Below are 24,380 nucleotides of genomic sequence, written 5' to 3'. Positions count from 1 at the left end.
AGTCCGACCCTTGTCAATTAACTACAGGGGTCCCTCAGGGCTCTGTTCTTGGTCCCCTCCTCTTCTCCTTGTACACAAACTCGCTCGGATCAGTCATTAGCCCGCATGGTTTTTCATACCACTGCTACGCTGACGACACCCAATTAATTCTGTCCTTTCCCCGCTCAGAGACCCAGGTCGTCGCACGCATCTCTGCTTGTCTAGCTGACATCTCTCAGTGGATGTCTGCTCACCACCTCAAGCTCAACCTTGACAAGACTGAACTGCTTTTCCTTCCGGGAAAAGATTGTCCCACTCTTGACCTAACAATCAACGTATCTCGCACCTCTATTGTTTCCCCGACTCAGACTGCAAGGAATCTGGGTGTGATCCTAGATAACAAACTGTCCTTCACTGCAAACATAGCTGCTACAACCCGTTGCTGCAGATACACGCTTTACAACATCAGGAGGATACGTCCCCAGCTGACCCAGAAAGCGACGCAGGTTCTGGTCCAGACTCTTGTCATCTCACGCCTAGACTACTGCAACTCCCTCCTGGCTGGTCTCCCTGGATGTGCCATCCGACCTCTGCAGCTCATCCAGAATGCAGCTGCTCGTCTGGTCTTCAACCTTCCTAAATTCTCCCACACCACGCCGCTCCTCCGCTCCCTTCACTGGCTTCCGGTAACTGCTAGAATCCACTTCAAGACAATGGTACTTGTGTACCATGCTGCGAATGGATCTGGCCCTTCCTACATCCAGGACATGGTTAAACCGTACACCCCAGCACGTGCACTCCGCTCTGCATCAGCCAAACAGCTCGCTGCACCCTCACTGCGAGGGGGACCCAAGTTCCCATCAGCAAAAACACATGGGTTTGCTATCCTGGCTCCAAAATGGTGGAATGAGCTCCCCATTGAAATCAGGACAGCAGAAAGCTTACACACCTTCCGGCGCAGACTGAAAACTCATCTCTTTCGACTCCACTTTGAGCGATAGAACTATTAACAAAGCACTTATATACTAATAAAGGACTGGCTTATCTAAAGCCAGTTGAGTAGCACTTGAAATGTTTTTGCTCTATGAAACCTGATGTACTTATATGATTCTGTTTTCTTCAAGTTTGTATTTTGTTGGTCGAACGCACTTATTGTAAGTCGCTTTGGATAAAAGCGTCAGCTAAATGCAATGTAATGTAATATAATGTTCTATAGGCTACAGCTCCGGTCTAAGTCTATGGTCGGAAGAGAGCATTCCGGCAGCGAGTGTGTGTTGAGTGTATCCCTTCTTCTACTGAAGCTACATTGACCACGTTATGAATGAAAGGAAACATAACTTTAAAACAAGCAGAAGACAGAACTTCTTTGCCTCTGATGTCATCTTTTATTAATATATAAAGTGTCAGTAACCTTGAAGGATTAATGTATTGAGAGCTTATATTGTAATATGAAGGTAATCATTGTTTTAAGCACCTTTACTCCTAAACGACAGTTAAGAAGCACTAACAAACATGACATACTCTAGTTTCCAGATCAGAGATGACGCTAAGAAGCATACTTAAATATTGATCTCTTTTGCCACCAAATAAAAGTAAGGCAATTTAAGAATATAAAAAAAGAACATCTTTAAAAATAGAAAGGCATCTTTAAAGTCACATCTTATTGATGAAATTCATATAATTCCTAAAAAAAATACGCACAGGCTATTTCATCCAGGAAATTCACTCATAACAGTAGCACAACTTCTTTAGTACACATGTTTACATCCTGACTTCTTTAGAACAATCTATTCATAAAGTAGTGTAAATGACAACAAAACTAAAATCTCATTCTCGAAGTTCCAGCTTCCCGTATCTGACCCTCCACCTCCAGCGCTGACACCTGTCAGGAGCAGGAACGCAGCGCAGCCACAGACAGGACTCTCTGATCTCCTGTTCAAAGGACACCGTCTTCCTGTCCAGGGTCTCCAATGTGAAGGCTTTCCCTGAGATCTGGTAATGATAGATGAGATCACTCATGTGGATTTCGGTTGGGTGGGTATCAAACTTCAACTGTCAACTTGCCCATCATTTAATGGTTTCAGCCAACATTTAACATCTGAAGACTTTTGCTTTTTTGAAGTTTGTTCAATTATAATGTTAATATAACTACAATGTTGAGGTTCTTATGCTCTGAGTACACTATATTTCAATGGTTAATATTGTCCTTTTTTACTCCAATTTCTATGACTGCTGTAGTTACTTATTCAGATTTTCTGTTTAGTCATTTTAGTTTATAATTAAGTCCCCAATAACATTACACAAATGTCACAGGAAACCTGGCCAGATTCCATGGAATCCATCCAAACATTAAAGAGGAAATATTATGCTCAGTTTCAGGTTCATATTTGTATTTTTGTTCCTCTGCTGTGACGTGTTTACAAGCTTTAATGTTTATTTTGCCTGTGCTGCAGCACATCTTTTCACCCTCTGTCTCAAACCAGAGCACAGTCTTCTCTGATTGGTTAGCTTGCTGGCTCTGTGGTGATTGTTCTCTCGGACAACCGTGATTTTATCCTTTGCAGACCATTTACATGCACAAAAACGTATATAACACACTACAGGAAATGGAAGACCCCAAAAAGTATAATAGGGCCCCTTTAAAACAATCTACTTTATCTTACCTGATCGCTTATTCCTATAGCAACATGTCCCACTTTGACCTGCCGACGCTCACGGATCCGCAGACACTCGCCCTGGACGTTCTCGATCCAGATGTCAATACCTGGAGCGTCAGAGAAGAGAATATCAATGAAAAAAAATGAATCAAAATCAACCAGCATTAAAGTTATTACAAGCGCCCGGCCATCTTACCCTCGAAGCAGCAGGAGGAGGGCTGATTGTCTGAGGCCAACCACTCCAAATGTCCGTCTGTCTGACTGTTGCAGGAGGAAAATACTCCAGAGCTCAGATCATCAGACGAATGGTCAGAGTCCTTAACACAAAGGGAACTTTTTTTACAGCAGCAATCACACATGCACATACACATCTGTGTGCTTTCAACCAAAGACACACACCTTCTCTGAGGCATCCATCGGTGATGTGTCCGAGCAGCTGAAACAGGAAGGAGGGTCATCTCGAGGTTCAGGGGATGGGGTCTGGATTGTTGTGCCGATAGCTACATCTAGTCATAGATAACATATCAGCAGTTTCTGTTAACAGCTTGACTTCCTTCCAACTAAAGGACAACAGCAGTGTTTTGTTCTCAGATTCAAGTGCTTTAACAAGAAATCAGGATATTAAATATTGCCTTAATTAACTCTCAGAATGTCTGGCTCAGTAACTCAAGGTGCGTGTTTGCAAGAAGCCTTTTCAGAAAATAATTTGGATGGACACCTTCTGTGTAACTCCTTGCAAAATAAACTCAATTTAAATGAGCTTTTACACCTGATATAATTTAAATAATGGCTTGATAGTTTGGACTGGAGCAACAAATACAACAACAAAATACTCATTCAGCATTAATATGGCATTTGACTAATGTATTGCAAAAGTACTTCGCATTGGACTAATCTGCAGGCTTAAAAAAAGGAAAGAAAACTTTTAAAAAGGGCTAAACCAGAGATATCATTCTTTTGTACAAGCATAATTTGTCCTTGTGTAAACCTTGTGCCTGCATTACACACAATGCAATTTCATCATGCTAGGATCAGCTAATGTAGCCTGGAGCAGGTATGAGCAGCAGGCAATACAGACCTGAGCTTGCTAATAGCACACCTCCAGATTTTTTACATTTGCAAACTTGTCAGACCCCACAAACGACTCATGTGACATCCCTTGAGGTAATTTTCTAATGTTTCACACAGCTCTCTCTGGTGCAACTGAGTCTTTTTCAACATTTGATTTATTGCAACAGCTTTTCTGATGATTCAAGTTGGTAGACTTCCTCTTTAAGACAGCCTGGGGAAAACAACTCTGTGTTCCTTTAAATATGCAACAGAGAGGAACATCTCTGTAATCACTGTGAGATGCAGTATTCTAACAAAAATGCAGAGTGTATTACTACCCCTCTTAGGCTGTCCTCATGACACAGAGTTTTTCTGACTCACCGTCTCGGAGGTATTCCAGCTCTGGCTCTGATCCCCATGAATTGTCATTTGTCTGTTGGCCTTTTTGCAGCAAAGGGAAAATGCCCCGAAGAGCACGGCGATACTCTGACTTGGAAGATTCCCACTCTTCTTCGTCCTTATCCTCATCCTTCTCCTCCTCTTCATCTCCTTCCTCTTCCCAATCCCCCTCATAGTCCCTGTCACTTCTCAGCCACTTCTGCTGAACATATTCCTCCTCTGCCATGTATATATCGACCTCTGAGTCAGAAAAGCTGTCCCAGTCTCCTACATCTGTGGTGTAATCATCTTGAAGTGATTTTGGCCGGGATTCCCACTCCCTAATTAAGGAATATGTCTCCGCTTCAGAGTCTTGATCTGAGACACCATCTCTCCAGTCATTGCTGTCCTCGTCCACTGCTGTAGTCCTCCAGGGGCTCACCCAGTACATGGTATCTGATGCTTTAGTTGGGTTGACATCAGGTGACAAAGAACAGGGGGTGTCTTCATTCTGGCTCTTGCTATGATGAAGCTTCTCACAGGCAATTTTGACAGACCAGGGACTCAAACCCCCAACTGTTGAACACATTCAGAGTGGTCAGTGACACAGATCCTTTCACAACAATAATAAAGTACTGAAGATGATCAAATTTGAGGGTTGACACATTGTTTTCCTATTTAATAAATACAAATATCTGTGTTTTTCTGACAATCCCATCAACAACACTATGTCTGAGGTGCCTCAAGGCTCCATCCTGGGTCCTATTTAATTTCCCTATACTTGTTCCCTCCTGAGGATATTATTCCCTGCCATGGGTTCTCCTTTCATTTTAATGCTGACGACTTTTTTAACAAATCATTCAGACTTGTATATGTTTATATGCAGCATATTTCTGACCGTCTTTAAAAGATTCTAAATGTAGCAATATTTGAATCACCATGTTACTATGCTTGTGCAGTCCGTCTTTTCACTTTGTTTATGTTAAAACATCTTCCATGCATTTATTTTGTATGTGCTTTTATTAATGCCCTTTTTACCTTTATTTTTATAATTTACCACTAACGTTTAAAGCATATTGGTGCAGGGATGACGTATGTTTGTAGGCCAACCAGGAAATAAACTGCGCATGGGTTCCCTCGACAAAAAAGCAATGGGATCTCTCCATAGAATTTTGGAAAATAGCTCAAAATAAGGTCTGTGAAAAATGAACCTGATTGATAAATGCACGTTTTGTTCAGCCGGATAATCGCCACATGTCTACCCTACTTTTATAATTTTCGAATCATAAATCTAATCTAACGTTATGCTATAAACGAACTAGAGCCGAGTACAGCAGGGTCGCACGACTTCAACGTGGAATTTTCGATATTCAAAAATACAGATTCAAAATTGTACAAGTTGAAGCGTTTGTTTTAACAGTTTGCAAGAGCGCAGGCAGGCCCGCCCCTCCCTACACGCAGATCACGCAGACTGCGTGCGGAGCGCTCTCTCCCTCTCCTGACAGCCCGTCAGTATCATGCAGCTCGCGGATCAGTAATGAGTGACCCGACAGTAAAACTAAACATATCTATAACTAGTTACGGTAGTTTGAGAGGTAATTAAAATAGCTACGTGTGATATTCTAACCTGAAGTGTGTTTTGTTCCGCTCACCGCTGCATGTGATCATGCAGAGCTGCCTGTCGACTCGTCAGCAGCAGCTGATCTCTCTCTCCCGATTAGACTTTACTCGCGTTTATGTCCATATCGATCAGATCTAGCTAGTTCTAGCTAATGATATGACTACCTGCTTATTAAAAGACACCTAAACAATAAGCATTATGCATTTGTTTACATGCCGACCGGAACCCAGAGGCATTACCAACAGATCAACGCACAATCAACCCATACAGGAAATCTCTTTCTCCACATTACGTGTCACATACTCTTTTGTCTGTCACATAAGTGAAGTTGCGCAACTGATGCGGTATTGCGCTAAGGGGAATATATATTTTGACCGGACGCTTTGACCGGAGAGATTTAGATTTGTCGGTCTTCAGCATATTTTACCGGTCGTAGTTCGGTAATTACCGGCCAACGGGAACTCTGAGCCGTAGTGGTAAAATGCTAACTGTTTATCTTTGTGTTTTTTGTTGTTGCCATGTTTGGTTTACACTAAATTGTTTCGTAAACGGTTTTCTGATCCAGTTTTATGTTTTTGATTCCTTTGTATTGCTTGATATTGTTTTGATAATGTAGAGCACTAATCTTTAATTAAAAACTCTGTTCTAGACAATGTTTCATTATATAAAATAAAACAATGATTCTGGAATATGTATCACATTGACCTGCTCTAAGGGCCTTGGTGGTTTTCCTCCGGAGTTCTTTGGCAGATGTTCGTCTGTCGGATTCTTTCTGGAGTCCAGCCCTGAACACTTTGGCCGTGAAGTTGTTGCAGTTGGACGGCACCTCCCATAGAGGCGGTGGCTCATTGACAATCTGACAAAAACACAACAGGAAATCTTCATGCATGTCATTTAGCTTGAGAATGTAAACCTCACCCTTTCTAATTAATACAAAATGAGACTCTCACCTGCAGACACAGAGGATGGGAGTAGTAACGTATCCAAGGGTGGCATCCATTGAGCATGTGCAGCAGCATACAACAACTGCTCCATACGTCGGCCTTGGCACACAGTTGATCCCCTCGGGCCACCTCTGGGGCCATGTGGGTCTCTGTGCCGGGGAAGGCCGCTCCTACATCCACAAACAACAAATTCATTTTTATCTCTCCATATTTTTAACTCTTAATGACCTCGTCTTCAGGATCGTGCTGCTGTTGTTGACACATTTTGGCCTACTTCTTTCTGAGGCTGTAGGCAGACAGCTTTATTTAATGTTATGTTTTTCTTTCTGTGTTTATAATTATATGGAAGCCCTGAGAGGCAAGTGAGAAAAAAAACAATTTTGGTGATCGAAGTCTGATCTACAGTAAATTGATCTAAACAGAAAAAAAGGGTATTGACTGAATAACCTTTTAAGGTTCATTCTTTTTAAATTACTTTCTTAATTTCCTTTACTGTTTTTTACGTTATTCAGAAAAAAATTCAAGCATTTGTAAGCAGCGAAACAGATTATTGCTCAATACACTCAGCTATGTTGGTGCTACAGCCAGCCTAACTCGGTCTAGTATGAACACAAGCTTATGGGGTAGATTAACAACCTAAAGGGAAATGTTGCTGTATAACTAACATTAACATGGGCCTGTTTGATAACTTTGTGACTTTATACTTGCAGTTGCAGACTTTAAATTATGAAATCTTTTTTTTTTATTAATCTTTAACTTTCTGTTATTTTCGTGGACTTGCTAAAGAACATGATAACACCTCACACCAGTCAGACTGACCTTTAGGTGTAAATACAGGAAGCAAACATAATGTTGTTCATGGGTTAACAGCCATTTGAATAACAGCCGCTTATTTCTTTCAGTCAAAAAGTGAATTTTTATCAATTGTAATTGTTAAAGTAAACTTCATCCCTAATCTATCCAAGTGTAATTTGTTGAACCAAATGCAATAACGTGGTCATGATAAGGTGCATCATATGGTTTTTATAATGTACAATTTGCCACAATGTATGCTGACTTTTTAGACCTTACTCACCCCTGAATGTGTTGGTGCTCCATCCATTGTCATCCAAAGTCTCTGAGAGACCAAAGTCACAGAGGAATGTGTCCCTGCAGTCTGCAGACAGCAGCACATTGTCAACTGAAATAAAATCAACACGCAGGATTTAGTGTGACAGCTTGCTTTCATTTGGTGCTCATAAATAAACAGATGAATGAGAAATCAGGAGTGATGGGTTCACGGGGGTCAAAGCTGTGATGAGCAGGTTGGGAAAATATGTTTTCGGTTACTATTACTAATTGCCTTATTATCAGTGACCTAAGTGTCACATCATTAAAGTGCTTAAATCTGATCACTTTATGCCTTTTATTCAGGCTAATTGTATTTGAATTATATGAAATCCTTTGGTTTAACTTTAAAATGTTTGCAACTAAGTACACAATATAACTAACATGTCAAATAATATACTTGATTTATATATTTACATCCTACCTATAATAATAAGTTTAATTCTTTAGCCCTGAATATAAAACGTCTTATTTTCCATTTGTATTTGAGTAAATAATTGTTTTGACAGCCACAACAACAAATAAAAATGTAACATATCTTGCAGGGAGCAGAAAAGAACAACTTCAGTTGTTAGTTTCATGCAAGTTACAACATTAACATTTTTGAAAGTAGCATTCTACTGCATGCTAACAATATTCTCTGTCAGTGAAGTAAAGTTAAGTGCAGTAAGTTCAATTATGCAGCATTACTTTACACAATGACATCGAAAGGCAAAACAGTCATGTGTCAGTGTCACTCAAGTCAGTGTGACGGCTGTGACTGAATGCTGTCTGTGAGTGCTTTATAGTCCGGCCCATAGCTAAAGAAAGCCAGTGTGAGGGAGGCGGCTCGGTGAATGTGGTAATGTGATCGACGGGTTAGTGACGACCACTGAGGACCAACAATGGAAGTACACGTCACGTCAAATGTACTACAGTTTACAACAATGTGCATTTTTTTATTATTAACTACACTGAACAAAAATATAAATGCAACACTTTTGTTTTTGCTCCCATTTTTCATGAGATGAACTCAAAGATCTAAAACATTTTCTATATACACAAAATAACCATTTCTCTCAAATATTGTTCACAAATCTGAAAAAATCTGTGATAGTGAGCACTTCTCCTTTGCCGAGATAATCCATCCCACCTCACAGGTGTGGCATATCAAGATGCTGATTAGACAGCATGATTATTGCACAGGTGTGCCTTAGTCTGGCCACAATAAAAGGTCACTCCGAAACGTGCAGTTTTGCTTTATTGGGGGGGTCTGGGGGGGTCCGAAAACCAGTCCGTATCTGGTGTGACCACCATTTGCCTCACGCAGTGCAACACATCTCCTTCGCATAGAGTTGATCAGGTTGTTGATTGTGGCCTGTGGAATGTTGGTCCACTCCTCTTGAATGGCTGCGCAAAGTTTCTGGATATTGGCAGGAACTGGAACACGCTGTCGTATACGCTGATCCAGAGCATCCCAAACATGCTCAATGGGTGACATGTCCGGTGAGTATGCTGGCCATGCAAGAACTGGGATGTTTTTCAGCCTCCAGGAATTGTGTACAGATCCTTGCAACATGGGGCTGTGCATTATCATGCTGCAACATGAGGTGATGGTCGTGGATGAATGGCACAACAATGGGCCTCAGGATCTCGTCACGGTATCTCTGTGCATTCACAATGCTATCAATAAAATGCACCTGTGTTCGTCGTCCATAACATACGCCTGCCCATACCATAACCCCACCACCACCATGGGCCACTCGATTCACAACATTGACATCAGAAAACCGCTCACCCACACGACGCCACACACGCTGTCTGCCATCTGCCCTGAACAGTGAAAACCGGGATTCATCCGTGAAGAGAACACCTCTCCAACGTGCCAGACGCCATCGAATGTGAGCATTTGCCCACTCAAGTCAGTTACGACGACGAACCGGAGTCAGGTCGAGACCCCGATGAGGACGACGAGCATGCAGATGAGCTTCCCTGAGACGGTTTCTGACAGTTTGTTCAGAAATTCTTTGGTTATGCAAACCGATTGTTGCAGCAGCTGTCCGAGTGGCTGGTCTCAGACGATCTTGGAGGTGAACATGCTGGATGTGGAGGTCCTGGGCTGGTGTGGTTACACGTGGTCTGCGGTTGTGAGGCCGGTTGGATGTACTGCCAAATTCTCTGAAACGCCTTTGGAGACGGCTTATGGTAGAGAAATGAACATTCAATTCACGGGCAACAGCTCTGGTGGACATTCCTGCTGTCAGCATGCCAATTGCACGCTCCCTCAAAACTTGCGACATCTGTGGCATTGTGCTGTGTGATAAAACTGAACATTTTAGAGTGGCTTTTTATTGTGGCCAGCCTAAGGCACACCTGTGCAATAATCATGCTGTCTAATCAGCATCTTGATATGCCACACCTGTGAGGTGGGATGGATTATCTCGGCAAAGGAGAAGTGCTCACTATCACAGATTTTTTCAGATTTGTGAACAATATTTTGAGAGAAATGGTTATTTTGTGTATATAGAAAATGTTTTAGATCTTTGAGTTCATCTCATGAAAAATGGGAGCAAAAACAAAAGTGTTGCATTTATATTTTTGTTCAGTGTAATTAATCATGTATAATTCATACTATCTACATTGGATTCCACCCTAATGGTCTGGAGCTAGCGTAAAGTGATATTTTAAATAATAAAGCACATTATTTTGCTACTCCAATTGAAGATCTGATATGTTGAGAACTGTTGTTGGTTGCAGTGAACGCAAAGGGGCCTCATTCTGAGCGAGCCCCCTCCTCTTCAATCCTCTCAGTGAGGATTACTGAGGGCTTAGGTGTCAGTTGAGGATTAGGTACCAACACTGGGGATGCCACCTGACAGTAGAACCAGCAGCTACAGGCTTACTGGGCTCCCCCCATCCCTGTAAGAACTGCTGATAATGCCACATCTACTATCATGGCTATTTCAAGCTAACGCTAAATGCAAAAGGAACCATCAAAATAATGTAAAAAGTGATGGAAGATCAGATCCTTTAAAAGTAAATGTAAAGGTAAAAGCAAAAGTACACAAAACAAAAGTAGAGTATCAATTCATCAATTCTTTTTATTTTTTTGTATTTAAATTGTCATATACTCTAATGTTTTTATTATATAATCAACCAGTGTTTCTGAAATGGGGATAATAGAACCCCAAGGTGTATTAGATTTTAATATCGTAGTTTGTAAAGTCACATAGAAATAAATGTAATGGTATAACATTATACTAAACAAATACTTTTTACCACTAAGGGTCAGCTAAATAATCTGTACACAACACTGACATATTTTACCAAACAAAATGTTTATGTGAGCAAACAGTTGCCCGCACAGTAGACATGGAACACCGGTGTCATTCATTTGGAGTCATGTTTCTGGTAACCAAATATGTGTCTCTTTAGCTGCTTATGTTCCTCTTGTTCACCAGCGAGTTTCTAAAGGTTTCTAATTGAGTCTGTCTGCTTTGTTAATGAGTTTTTCTTTTCAAATAAAATCTGCTTTAAACCAATCACTAGTAATCTTTGGCCTTAAATCACAAACAAAATGGTAATATTCCCCTAACAGTTGAGAAGATTTGAAGAGTCTTGAATTGTTTTCTGTGTGTTCGTCACTATGAGTGTCGCCTTTCACATTAAACATTTAATCCATTGCTCATATTAAAATATTGATGAGTGCAGCTTAAAGCAGAGGAATTAAGTTACCTTCCACCACTGTCAACGTATAGCACGAGCATGAACAGTCGTGCAAGAAGTGTTCAGTATATAAAAGTAAAGTTTAGTAAAGTACTAAAAAGTAGCAAAATCAAATGAAAGTATTACAAAAATAGTATTCTTTATATCAGTTAGTGTTATATCATTATATCAATGGACAGTTGTTCCATTGTTCTTCCACGACATTGTTCAAATATATACTGTATTCATTCAATACATTTAAATGTGCACATTGCTTTATTGCTCGAAGAACAGGAGATTAATTTAATTTTGTTATATTCTTTTGGTAGTACTATATCTTTTGTTTGTAAAATATGAATCTAAGGACTGTCTAAAGAAGACTATTAAATGCAATGGAGTAGTTTAAAGTAGCATATCATGAAAATACTCAAGTAAAAATACCTAATACTTGCAATTAAGTACAGTGCTTGAGTAATTGTGGTGCATTTCCATACACATTGCCTGGAGTTACATGTCCGATTACCGTAAACACTGTGGCTCCAACAAGACTATCATGTTGTCTGACACCCAGTGGCGGTTCTACGGGGTGGCACAGGGTTTACAGTTGGCAGCTTTGTTTTGAAAGAAAAGTTGTGGCTCATCGGACATTTATGAGAGAAAATCTCTAATGTCCGAGTGCAATTGAATGCAGCACAAGACACAAGCCTTGTAACCCCTCCCCCGGCGCGAGCGTGGATTGGCGGCGATTTCATTTGAACGGGGGGACAGCGCAAAACGAGAAGCATTTTGGATCCAAGTAGACTGAAGGAATGAGGTATTTGCGGTCTACAATGGCAAAGAAGAGCCCGTCAAGTTTGGCTGTACTCAGCATTGTATCAAAACGCACCATAGCTTTAAATCTTAATAGAGTGGCGAAGTCCCTCCCCTTCCGGGGGAGCTCCATGGGACCTTATTTCGGAAAAATGATGTATTGAAGTCAATGGAGAGAGAAAGATTATCTTTCGATCCCGTTTGAATTGTGCCACGAATTACACATATGATGTTTGTCAATTTAAAAGATAATTTTGCAAGTCAAAAAAATCAAAATGTGTCGTAAAACTGTGAAATAAATATTTTTTTTGTGTGAAACGCTTAATGAACTACATCTCTGGTCTCGCAGACTCTCACAACAACGCACGTCACCAAGATGGCCGTCACTACTGTCTTGTCAAAAAAGCGATTGACTACCCTCACTATCAACACAATGAAACACGTCCAGAAGAATGTCATGCAAAGCTGCCTGCCTGCCTTCCTTTGATTCTCTCTGAACTGCCTGATCTTTTTAATGTTTAATGTCAACTATTTGTGCAGATAGCATGAAGTAGAACAGATCGCCGGTGCTAATGTAGCGTTAGCATTTCTCCCCCGGGCTTAAATGGTGCATTATAGAATGATCACACCGGTGTGACAGTACTCTTCAAAGGGTTCACGAAATATGACTACTACTCTTACTATTTAACATTTTGGGTTACTTGATGTTACTTGATGTTAAGGCTAATAAAAATGACAAGGCTAAGACTGTAATGCTAACTAACGTGCTTGCTACTAGCTAGGTAGCTAACTTGATCCAGCCAGCCACTCCTGGTCCTTTCATCAGACGGGAAGTGAAAGAACGAGCAAGACCCATTGCTGGTATGATTACAGCCTGGTACTAAGCACATAGGCATCTTGTTAAAGTGATCTTATCTTAGCGATCTCTTATATTTAGCGGAGGAAAACAATTGTGACATCAGTTATGACATCACTTACGCGACTCTGGGATTTGTAATCTTTCTAGTTGCGTATTTTTCATAGTCTTATATTTCAACAGTTTTACGACAAACTGTGACTTTTTTTACATGGAAATTATTTTTTTAAGATTGACAAACATCATATGTGTAATTCGTGGCACAATTTAAACGGGATCGAAAGATACGTTTTCTCTCTCCATTGACTTCAATACATAATCTTTTCGAAATAAGGTCCCATGGACCGGAAGTAGATGGGCGTGACTTCGCCACTCTATACGTTTGTGAGGCGTTTTGCTGATCAAGATGGTAATCGCCACATTCAGCTGTAATATGCATGCCACCTTGATGCTCTGCTCACGGATGAGTCGATGAGAATAATAAACTGTTAAGATGATGACCTTACGTCTGTATAATATTTTTCTTCTTTGTGGGAGTCTGCCCCCACAAAACAGTTTCAAGTCCTGAGAAAGTCAAATAAGACGGTGTGTAAAACTTCACTGCCCAGCCAAAAAAAAGTAACCACTTTGATTTATCTAGGCCAGTAGGTAAGGACTTTCCACTGGATAATAACTGTAGCTATGTATATGTTTTAGCTGAATACACGTTTTTTAACCCTAATTGATGCAGTTAGTCACTTCTTTAATGTTTGTTCTGTCTGATGTAAAGTCAAGGTTGTAACTGTTTGCAATGAAGTTGTGGGGCGCTGAACTGTTCTTTTGATTCTTTTGATTTATGATAGTAATTACTTGTCTTTCCAATTTGAAGGAGGGTGAGCAAGCATCTTGAGGAACATTCATCATTAACTCCTCCAAAAAATATAGTTTATTTAATAATAACACTGAATATGTGAATAATAACAGTGATTGACAGCTGATAGGAATGATATGATTGTTAATATTATCATATTCATACAGACAAACATTGATGAGACAGTTAATTAATGTACTTATTGCAGCAGTCTGCATATATTTGGTACCCCTGCTGGTCTAAGAGTGAGACAAACTAATTCAGTTATTGTTCAGTTAAAATTCATTAAATTATGTCTGCCACCTTATATATTTATATGTATGGCTTTACTGATGTGCCACAATAATGTCACCTAATGTTATTGAGTTAAAATATCAATATTGTGGCTTTCCAAGTTAACATTGATTGATATGACTGCGATTAAATCAGCATATACTTCTGCCAGGGGATGCCACCCCTGAAATTCTCCTGCCACCCTCTTGCCACCCCAAGAATATTTTTATAGATCCGCCCCTGCTGACACCTAAACATACCTTTGACGTCCAGGTGAAGGACCTTCCTGTGGTGCAGGTGCTCTAGTGCTCCTAGTGTCTGGTGAAGGTAGTGCAGGGACAAATCCTCAGGCAGGGAGTTCATCTCTTTGAGAAGCTGGGCCAAACATGCTGAAGAAACACATCATTTACTTACAGATAAACAGCAAATTAATTATGTCATTTATTATAAGAGGACATATCATGCTAATTTTCAGCTTTATATTTGTATTTAGTGCCTTTACTGTGACATGTTTCCATGCTTTAATGTTCAAAAAGCTCTTTACTTTTCTCATACTGCCTGTGCTGCAGCACCTATATTCACCCTCTGTCTGAAACCAGAGCCCAGTCTGCTTTGATTGGTTAGCTGGCTGGCTCTGTTGTGTTTGGTCAACCGTTTAGAGATTTGTCAAAAATGTCACATCACAATGTATGCTATAGCCAATAGAAGCGTGGGTGTTTCATAGTGATGTCATTATGTTACAGAAGTAAACAAAGGAGTCTAATTGAGGCATTTCAGGCAGGGAGGGAGTGTGTGGGAGAGAAACTCCCTCTGGGGGGAACACCAGACCATTTACATGCACAAAACCTATAGAACACTACAGAAAAGGGAACCTCAAAAATAGCATAATAGGACCTCTTGAAGATATATATATTTTTTTACCTGGCTTCAAGTCCATGAAGAGGACGATGTTGGGCCCCTCCCTCACAGCCCCAAAGAGCTCCACCACACGAGGAGAGTTGAGAGCGCTCCACGTGCTCACCTCTTCCCCGCTGAAGTGACTCAGTGGAATCTGAGATCAGTGGATTACAATGTGCTGAATTACATTTCAAAAACCTTAAAATCCCTCAGTGCTGAGGAGAAGGACATTTTGGATGATGTCACACACTTTCTTGGCTTACCCTCTTGGCAGCACATTGGAATCCGGTCCTTTTGTCCCGCACACAGAACACGTCTCCATACGAGCCATTCTGGATGTGGTTGAGGACACAGTACTCCTCTCCCTCCCTGTACTGACAGCTGTCGGGCTGAAGTTGCTGAGGGATACAAAAGTTCAAAAGGACAATGGGGCTGAAAAGTTAAAACCATCAGAAAGCCAGATGCAGTTAGGCCACACCCTAAACTGTGATGTCACTGCAGGTGTTTCCTGTCTCGATTAACGGACAAATACTTGCTCTAAAGTGCGTTTACAAAAGTACAATACAGAAAGCTTCAACCACAATTTGATCATTGCTACATCAAATACTCACTTTGTGTCACCTTGAATTCTTAAAGAAAAGTTTTTTTTTCTGGCATTTATCCAGTGAATGATGAATCAAAAATGGATTAAATAATACATTCATTGTAGTAATGCTGGCATTGTTAAAAGACAGCAGAACTTTATGAAAACATCCCTTTACAAACTCTCACACAATTCCTGCAGCATAATCTACAAAAAAAGGCTAATTTATCCAGTCTTACTCACTACTTTACAAACATGCATTTTCGCTAAAATCTTGCTTATTAAATAAACTTTTGCTTGTAAAGTCTTTCCACAGACAAGTAGCAAACTTGGGCAAGCGTGAGACTTTTTTATGAACAATTGTTTTAAATAGTATGGTATATCGAAAAAATAAGTTAGCAGTTAGCCTACAACAAGCTAATTGCTACTTGTATTATACTGCAATTGTTATCTAAGAGTTTGTTAAAGGGTCTTTTGATATAGTTTCTGCCGCGATATACTTTAAATCATCCAAACTAATATCTGAATGAGATTCTTTGTTTACCATGGAGGCCAGCAAGAAAAACAAAGTGTTCTTCATTCATTCCTGCCTGTCTGTCTTCTGTTGATTTCTCTGACGTCCAACGCTCTGTCTTTTAACCTCTTTCTCTCCCTTGATCCTTCTTAGCAACCCTCAATTTTGCTTAGCAGCGGTGTTTTATTGAGTATTAACAACCTCTGAAACTTCCAAATTGACCAATCAGAGAGAGTATTAAACTAAGCAGTGTACTAATTCAAGGTAACACATGGTGAGAAGTTGAGAAATGATTGGCAAAGTATTCCTTTGAATTATTAGATGTCTTACATGATGAAATATGAGTCCTTCATTGACAGGTGTGCTGGTCTTCCAGTCGTTCACAATCTGTTTTATCAAATCTCTGAATAAAGGTGAAACAAAGAGCTTTGGCAGCAGTGTCACTCTGCCTCTGAGGTCGTCCAAAACTGTGTCACTCAAGTCATCAAAACCAAAGGCACACTGAGGTGTATTCACAGTGTAGCCTGAAACTCCCAGCAGGCTTTGCACTCCCTCTGTAGAGTCAGAGTCCCACTCAGCATGAGCAGAGTTAAAACCGGACACTTGCATCAGGTCAAAGGTCAAATTTGACATTTTGGCTTCTACTCCGAAGCTGTCTATGCCATCCTCAGCAGGGCAGGATGAGTCTGACTCGAGAGTGTAAACTGATTCAGAGTCTGCTTCACCTTCAGTGCTGGAGGTGTCGTCGGTATCTGCTGATCTGTAGCACTCCTCTGATAGTGACACACACTCTGATCCATGGACACACACATCTGCACAGCCCTCAGAGTCTCCATGGCTGCAGTCAGTAAACTGCGGAGGCGGCGGTATGATCTCAGCGGATGATGACATCATCTCTCTGCTTGCCAATTTCAGCCAATCGATCTCCTGCACCCAGAGGCCCCGGATGATGGGCGGCTCTTCCCCGTCCTCCTGGCTCTGTCTCCGGGCTTTCCTCCGCTGTTTCCTCTGGAGGTGGTGCTGCGGGAGTTTGCCATCAAAGTCCTCGTCCTCCGAGTCAGTCAGCAGGGCAGTGTCTTTGCTGAGAAGTCTGCAATATAGAGAAAAACTGAGGTTTACAAACTGAAGCTGTGCAGGTTTCACTACGTGCTGAAATGAAGTAATTTGTAGACAACTTAGAGTTTGCATATACATTTTTTAAATGTCATTAGAGCTAATTCTCCCTATTATTTCAATGGCATAACACACCATTTATTTTGTTCCCAATTACTGGTCTGAATATAGTATGCAAAAGTAACAAAACATGTGATTTCCAGGGTTCATACAGATTCAGGTACAGATGTAGATTAGATTTAAGACTTTTTTAAAGCCACTTGCAATAAAATGCAAGAAGTGTACAGTTATTCCAGTTCTTGAAACTGCATGATGTAAATGCGAGAGGCATTTGGATTAAAAACAAATTATGTTACTAATTATTTAAAGATTTTGCAAGTTTAAGAAAGAAAAAGGCAAACATTCCCATGTCCAAGCAATTGTAAGACTTTTAAAATATATATATTAATTTAACATTTGAGGCCCTTATTTAGGTCAAAAATGCAATGCGTCTGAAGTCTTTTGATTTGCATATATGGAACCCTGGCAAAATAAGAAAGGAAAGTCTGCTGCTTAAAATATTGAGTACTCGTTTTGTATTGTTTTAACGTGATATTATATCTTTAAACCACCTCGATTTTCTATGTGTTTCCAGCCACAAGTACTAGAGTCATGATGGAGTGTTTATTATTTTTCCAACTCCTTTTCACACATGTTTTTGCTCTCGCAGCTGATTTGTTAATTTTGTGACATACTGATGGTAATGGGGACTGTATGTTGTGAGGTACCTGTGCTTTTTGAGCAGCTGAGCTCTGGTGTAAGGGCACTGTGTGTTGGAAGGGCTGAACTCCTGGAAGTCTTCTCCTGGGTCAGAGAAATGTTAATGTTATAAAAGCTGCCAGTTGAAATACATTCTGATAATTATTACAAAGAGGAAGAATGGATTTTAAAGCAAATAAAGCAGAGACGTGAGAAGACTGGTACTATGATGCATCGTTGTTGTCCCCCCCCCCCCATCAATCCCATGCAGCATTCATAGGTGCATATTGCAGGTCTTACTCTCTGCCTGTGCCACTATGGAGACACAGAGGTCCTCCTCTGCCCCCCCCGGCCCCTCCTCAGTGACCACGTGTTTGGCAGTGCCGTGCTGCATCACCCGGCTCAGATGGGGTGACATGGCCTGGACCAGCGAGTCCTTCTCCTCCTCACAGCCCTGGCTGCTCTCCTCTTTGCCGAGAAAGGAGATTTCAGATCCTCCGCTCACGATGATGAACGACGTGTTGGAGTTCAACATCCGCGGAATGGCCATTTCTTTGTCGCTGTGCATCTACGCTATGAGAACTGGAGAGAGGATGAACAAACACATCAGTACATACAGACCTGGCGCCAGAACAAATCTAAAGGGAGGGAATATGATTTTCATGGGAGGGCACACAAAACCGTCACGTGCTGCGGGCCTGCGGCACAATATATATCAAACAGCAAGGCCAACGGCATTGCGTAAAGACGCACACTTATCGCAAATACATACACAAATAAAGGGCAACATAGTAACCACTTTTGAAACATTGTGTGCGTGGCAGCACAGACACTGGTAAATCACGAGCAAGGCACACTGGTTAAGGATGGCAGCTTCCTCATCGCTGCACTCGGAGAGAAATAGTAGAGACGGAGACGATGAACTGTTTAGCCCGCCTTGGGCATGGTTTATTTTCCTATGCACTGCAGGTGCATCCTTTCGCTCAGCCGAGCTAACTTAGAACATTATTTTGGCCAACTCTGCATCTTTGTACTGCAGCGTATACTCAAATAGCGAAAGGAAGAGCCCACTGCCTGACTCGGACATGCTGTGGAGTGAATCGTGGTCACCTCTGAGAGGGAGTTGGTTGACAGCTAAAAAAGCTATAATATCAACGACAGCTGACACGTAATAACGGCTCCGTGCCAGCTGATCTGCACCAAAGATAGTAATTTCCTTATTTGTTTCCTCGCGTATCTGTCTCTCTCTCCACAAACTCTCACATGAAATGTGTTCTTTTGATGCGGCATGCCTTAGCAGTCCTTTATCAGTCTGTAATGCGTGTTTCCAGTCGCAAAAACCTTTGACAGTAAAAGCCGCATCAGATGAAGACGTATTTACTTTAAACTGTCTACAGGGGAAACAAAAGGCTGCGTCTGCTTTTAACGAATATTCAAGCCATGGTCTGTTGTTGTACCATGCAGCGGCACAAGTGCGCTTCTTTCCTGAAAACAATCTCCCTGATAACGATCCAGTTTCACCTGCTTGGGTTAACCCCAAGATCATCTGGGGCTGTTGATCTTGGAGCGGTTGCTGGCCCAATAGTACCTGTTGATGTGCTGCAAGGTAGCGTCTGTAGTGGAGGCACCGGCGAGGAGGAGGAGGAGGAGGAGGAGGAGGAGGAGGAGGAGGAGGAGGAGGAGGAGGAGGAGGAGGAGGAGGAGGAGGAGGAGGAGGAGGAGGAGGAGGAGGAGGAGGAGGAGGATGATGATGATGATGATGATGATGATGATGATGATGATGATGATGATGATGATGATGATGCTGGCGGATGCTGGCGGGTGTGGTACAGGGTGTGGCAATGCAGGTGGTGACGGTAGGGGCACAAGGAGCTGTGCCTCGGAGGACAGCGTTGGTGGCGGCCGCCTTGATGAGTCAAGGCTTGGGCTCGCTAACTCAGCCCCGGGGTTTGCCGAGGTCAAGCTTGTGAAATTAAGGCGTGCTGCTGCAACGGCAGGTGCAGGGTCGCCAGCAGCACCATCGGCTGCAGTTCTTTCATTGCTATTTCGTTTTAATAAATCCTTAGACCTTTAAAGCCAATTTCTGATGTCCATTTTGTCATTCAAACAGAAATGGGAGTCTACAGAATGCACAATAAACAATAAACAAATCCAGAATAGGCGGCAGAGTGTGACGCTGTGATTGGTCTAAATGTGGACGAATCACAAACCGCAACAGACACATGAATTTATTTGACGTAGCCTGCGATATTTTTTGTTACTATCTGACATCACATACATCATAGCATAAAAGTTCACAGTTTATTTATAATTTAAAAAAAAATATATATATATACTGAACAAAAATATAAACGCAACACTTTTGTTTTTGCTCCCATTTTTCATGAGATGAACTCAAAGATCTAAAACATTTTCTATATACACAAAATAACCATTTCTCTCAAATATTGTTCACAAATCTGAAAAAATCTGTGATAGTGAGCACTTCTCCTTTGCCGAGATAATCCATCCCACCTCACAGGTGTGGCATATCAAGATGCTGATTAGACAGCATGATTATTGCACAGGTGTGCCTTAGGCTGGCCACAATAAAAGGCCACTCTGAAACGTGCATTTTTGCTTTATTGGGAAAACCAGTCAGTATCTGGTGTGAGGGGTAGGATTAGGGTTAGGGGTAGGATAATGTTGTGAATCGAGTGGCCCATGGTGGTGGTGGGGTTATGGTATGGGCAGGCGTATGTTATGGACGACGAACACAGGCCACTCGATTCACAACATTACCCTAACCCTAACCCTCACACCAGATACTGACTGGTTTTCGGACCCCCCCCCAGACCCCCCAATAAAGCAAAAATGCACGTTTCAGAGTGGCCTTTTATTGTGGCCATTCTAAGGCAATAATCATGCTGTCTAATCAGCATCTTGATATGCCACACCTGTGAGGTGGGATGGATTATCTCGGCAAAGGAGAAGTGCTCACTATCACAGATTTTTTCAGATTTGTGAACAATATTTGAGAGAAATGGTTATTTTGTGTATATAGAAAATGTTTTAGATCTTTGAGTTCATCTCATGAAAAATGGGAGCAAAAACAAAAGTGTTGCGTTTATATTTTTGTTCAGTGTATATTTTTTTTAAATGTTATAAATAATAAAAAACGTGTTTATTAGGGGAGGGCAGGAATGTCAAATGGGAGGGCCTGGCCCTCCCTGGCCCTCCCACGGCACCGGGCATGCATACATAATGCCTTTTGGAAATCACCTACAATCTGGGAACGTTAACATTTTGAATATTGACTACAGTCAAAGACAAATATATTGCAGGACAAAAGAAAAGTGTGGGGTATGATTTTTTTCATTAATACTTTTTCCACCCCTTTCAATTAATTAAATAAAAAGCATGGAGTTAGCAAGCATTTTTCACTGTGCTACTTAAGTTTAAACTACTCTTTTAGCTGTATATATACAACACAAAAAACCTAAATAGAGCTAAATGCTAACAATAACCTGCTAACATACTCACTGACAATGCTAACATGATGTTTACCATATTCAGAGTCCTTATTTAGCATGTTAGCATGCTAACATTTGCTAATTGGCACTAAACAAATAGTACATCTAAGGCTGATGGAAATGTAGTGTTGTAGGTATTTGGTCATAATAGGAAGCCAAGAACAGTCATGCTGTTTTTTACGTTATCTTGAGATCCCATTTGTATTTACCTACTGATAACAAGGTTCTTTTTCTGGCGTAAACGGAAACAGAAAGACAACAGAAGGCTTGACCGTAGACCTGATATCAGCCTCCTGCGTCAGGAAGGATTAATAACGCACACTATGCTCCACATAATGAATCCATTAACTTGAGATACTGACAACTACAATAGCAAACATTTCCATTATAATTCTCTTTCTAGGCTTTTCTAAGGCAATAGTCCTTAAAGAGCTGTGCACGTTCGATTTTCAACTTTTGATTATTTCTGTGAATTATTTCAGATAAAATATATTTTAGGCAGTGTTATAGGTAGTGTTTGCATTTGTGCACTATACCTTGCACCGTGTGATTTGTTCATGTAATGTTGTGTGGCATGCACATTTCAGAGGACCCAACTCTCTACCTCTATGATTTCTGCACAGAACTTTGTGCCAATTCATTCAGTAGATTTAGTAGTTGGGATATTTCACTGGCTATTTAAAGTCATTAGGGTTCATCCTCAGGAGACCATGAATACCTCGCCAAATATTGAACTCGTGAACAAGGGTTGGACCTACCAAGAGTGGCGAAAAAACATGTGCAATACCAGCTAGAAGCATCCACCTCCAATCATAGCAATATCAAGTACTTTTTTGTACACGTGTTTGTCATGGTCACTATGTAAAACTTAAGAACCAGCCTCACACCCTGAATACAGAATGTTTCCGCCCTGGTTGTCAGTAGATTGTACATGTTAATTGATAACATCAGATGCTTTTCCACACTAATGGAATGGCAGCAACAGCACATTTGTAATTGGCACTCATTTGAATGCGGTGGCATTTGCCGTGGCAAGGCGTGAATGAACAGACACCAGAAGTGATCCTGGCAAGGTGCGTATAAATAGCACGCAGAGATTTGGCACGCAGGAGGGCGGCCGCATGCCTTCCACTGCCGGGACAGCTGTCCAAGTCTCTCTTCCTCAAACACTCGCCATGTTGACAGCGAATACTGGAGGGGATCACAACACACACACACTGTACACACAGAGACAGTCCTGATGTCCTCAGACACAGAGCCTTGAGGGGGATGGAGATACTGTAGCCTTTACTCATGAAATCTGGAAATCAACATGTGTCTGTTTTGACCTACAGTTAAAACTACTCTAACAAGTTCTAATTCCTATCATATGCACAATGATTGCACAGAAGCAGTTGTTAGCGATAATAGTCTGTAGTCTCTAATTCCCACCAAATATGCCAATTAAATATGTATGAATAAGAAAAAGATTATATCGTGTGAAAAAACTAAATGAAAACCTGAGCAGGTTGTTTAAAGAGCTAAAAATAATTGAGGACAGGAATGATATTAAGATCACGAGTTGTGGAAATTAGTAAAGGAACTATCATGAAATACACTAAGATGAGATAAAGATCACATAATATAAGATACAAATAAGCTTAAGGTGAGCATTTCTTTTTATCTGCAGAAGGTTAATTTGTAGTAGTTATGACAAGTGTATACAAATAAGAATTACCACAACATTTGGATAAATAAATTGCATAGTAAAGTTGCCTAAAACAGTGTTTTAAACTTATCGGTATTAAGTTAAACACAAGAAAGACTCATTCAATCTTGCATCACATGCTAAATCATTGATCCCATAACAATGGCAAACCCTTCCCATTGGTCACTGATAGCCACACTTCCTGTCTGCTACACAGCTTGCCTCCCTTTGCGACCTGAGAGTGAGAACTCCTCCGATAAAACAAAAGTCAGACTTGTTTAAAGTGTCCTTCCAGGTGCACATTACCTCAGTAAGTGTCGATCTGTGGCTCCACTTCCTGTCTCAGGTTCAGGTGAGATCCTGTCCAGAGAGAAGAAGAAGAAGACGAGTGTTTGCTGACTGTCTGACTCTCTGTTCGTCCTGTTTGGTAATGTCCAAGTGTAACCTACCGGCTCTTTGCCCCCGCAGCCTCTGCTGATTGGTCCACCATGTGTGTGAGTTACAAGCTCTTACACCTCGGACACCCCTGCCCACAGCCAACCCCCCCAACACAACCACCAACCCTTCAACACACCCACCACATAACTGCCTCTACAGACTACAGATTGATTCTGCATTTCTATTATGATGTATCTCTATAATGATAATAATAATAACAACTCTGTCCCCCCTTTAACAAAGATGACAATAAAATGAAAGCAATTCACGCTCCATGGTATAGCCCCAAAACTGGCAAACCAATGCAAACTTTATAGAACATAGAGAAAACTTAAAACTAGTGTTTCCAAAAGCTCAATGTTAAAGTAACCTTAAAATAGAAAACTCAGAAACAGCTGTGAAACCTGATATATATTTAGACTGTTTTTTCCCATCGACCTTCCACTCACCCCAATTATTCCCTCCCCCTAAGTCTCTTAGATCCCATACCAATTAGCCTGATTAAATAAGTTGTACCCTTAGTTAACACTTATTTATTAGATAAGATCAACCTGTCTTTATTATCAGTCAACCAGGATCCTTTAAAGTAGCTATAAAAACTCTTGTTAAAAAGTCTTGATCCAAAGGTTAACGACAACTATAGACCGATATGAAACCTTCCCTTTTTCTCTAAGATACTTAAAAAAGCA

The 24,380-nt window shown here is 41.0% G+C and overlaps 1 protein-coding gene across 1 annotated transcript; it reads right to left on the bottom strand.

Annotated features, from left to right (window-relative positions):
* Positions 1-1,341: 1,341 nt before the first annotated feature.
* LOC117553501 lies at positions 1,342-23,698 on the bottom strand. The gene is made up of 15 exons (XM_034227462.1): positions 23,560-23,698; positions 18,355-18,636; positions 18,084-18,159; positions 16,534-17,293; positions 15,370-15,504; positions 15,131-15,260; positions 14,470-14,598; positions 7,705-7,809; positions 6,636-6,799; positions 6,391-6,541; positions 4,068-4,640; positions 3,036-3,142; positions 2,833-2,953; positions 2,643-2,743; positions 1,342-1,971 (listed from the first exon to the last, which is right to left on the bottom strand). The coding sequence occupies exons 2-15, from the start codon at positions 18,620-18,622 to the stop codon at positions 1,807-1,809; spliced, it is 2,985 nt and encodes a 994-aa protein (XP_034083353.1). The 5' UTR covers positions 18,623-18,636; positions 23,560-23,698; the 3' UTR covers positions 1,342-1,806.
* Between the last annotated feature and the right edge of the window lie 682 nt (positions 23,699-24,380).

Source organism: Gymnodraco acuticeps, unplaced genomic scaffold (genome assembly GCF_902827175.1).
Source record: "Gymnodraco acuticeps unplaced genomic scaffold, fGymAcu1.1, whole genome shotgun sequence".
NCBI classification, from domain to species: Eukaryota; Metazoa; Chordata; class Actinopteri; order Perciformes; family Bathydraconidae; genus Gymnodraco; species Gymnodraco acuticeps.
This window is presented reverse-complemented; position numbering and strand designations above follow the sequence as displayed.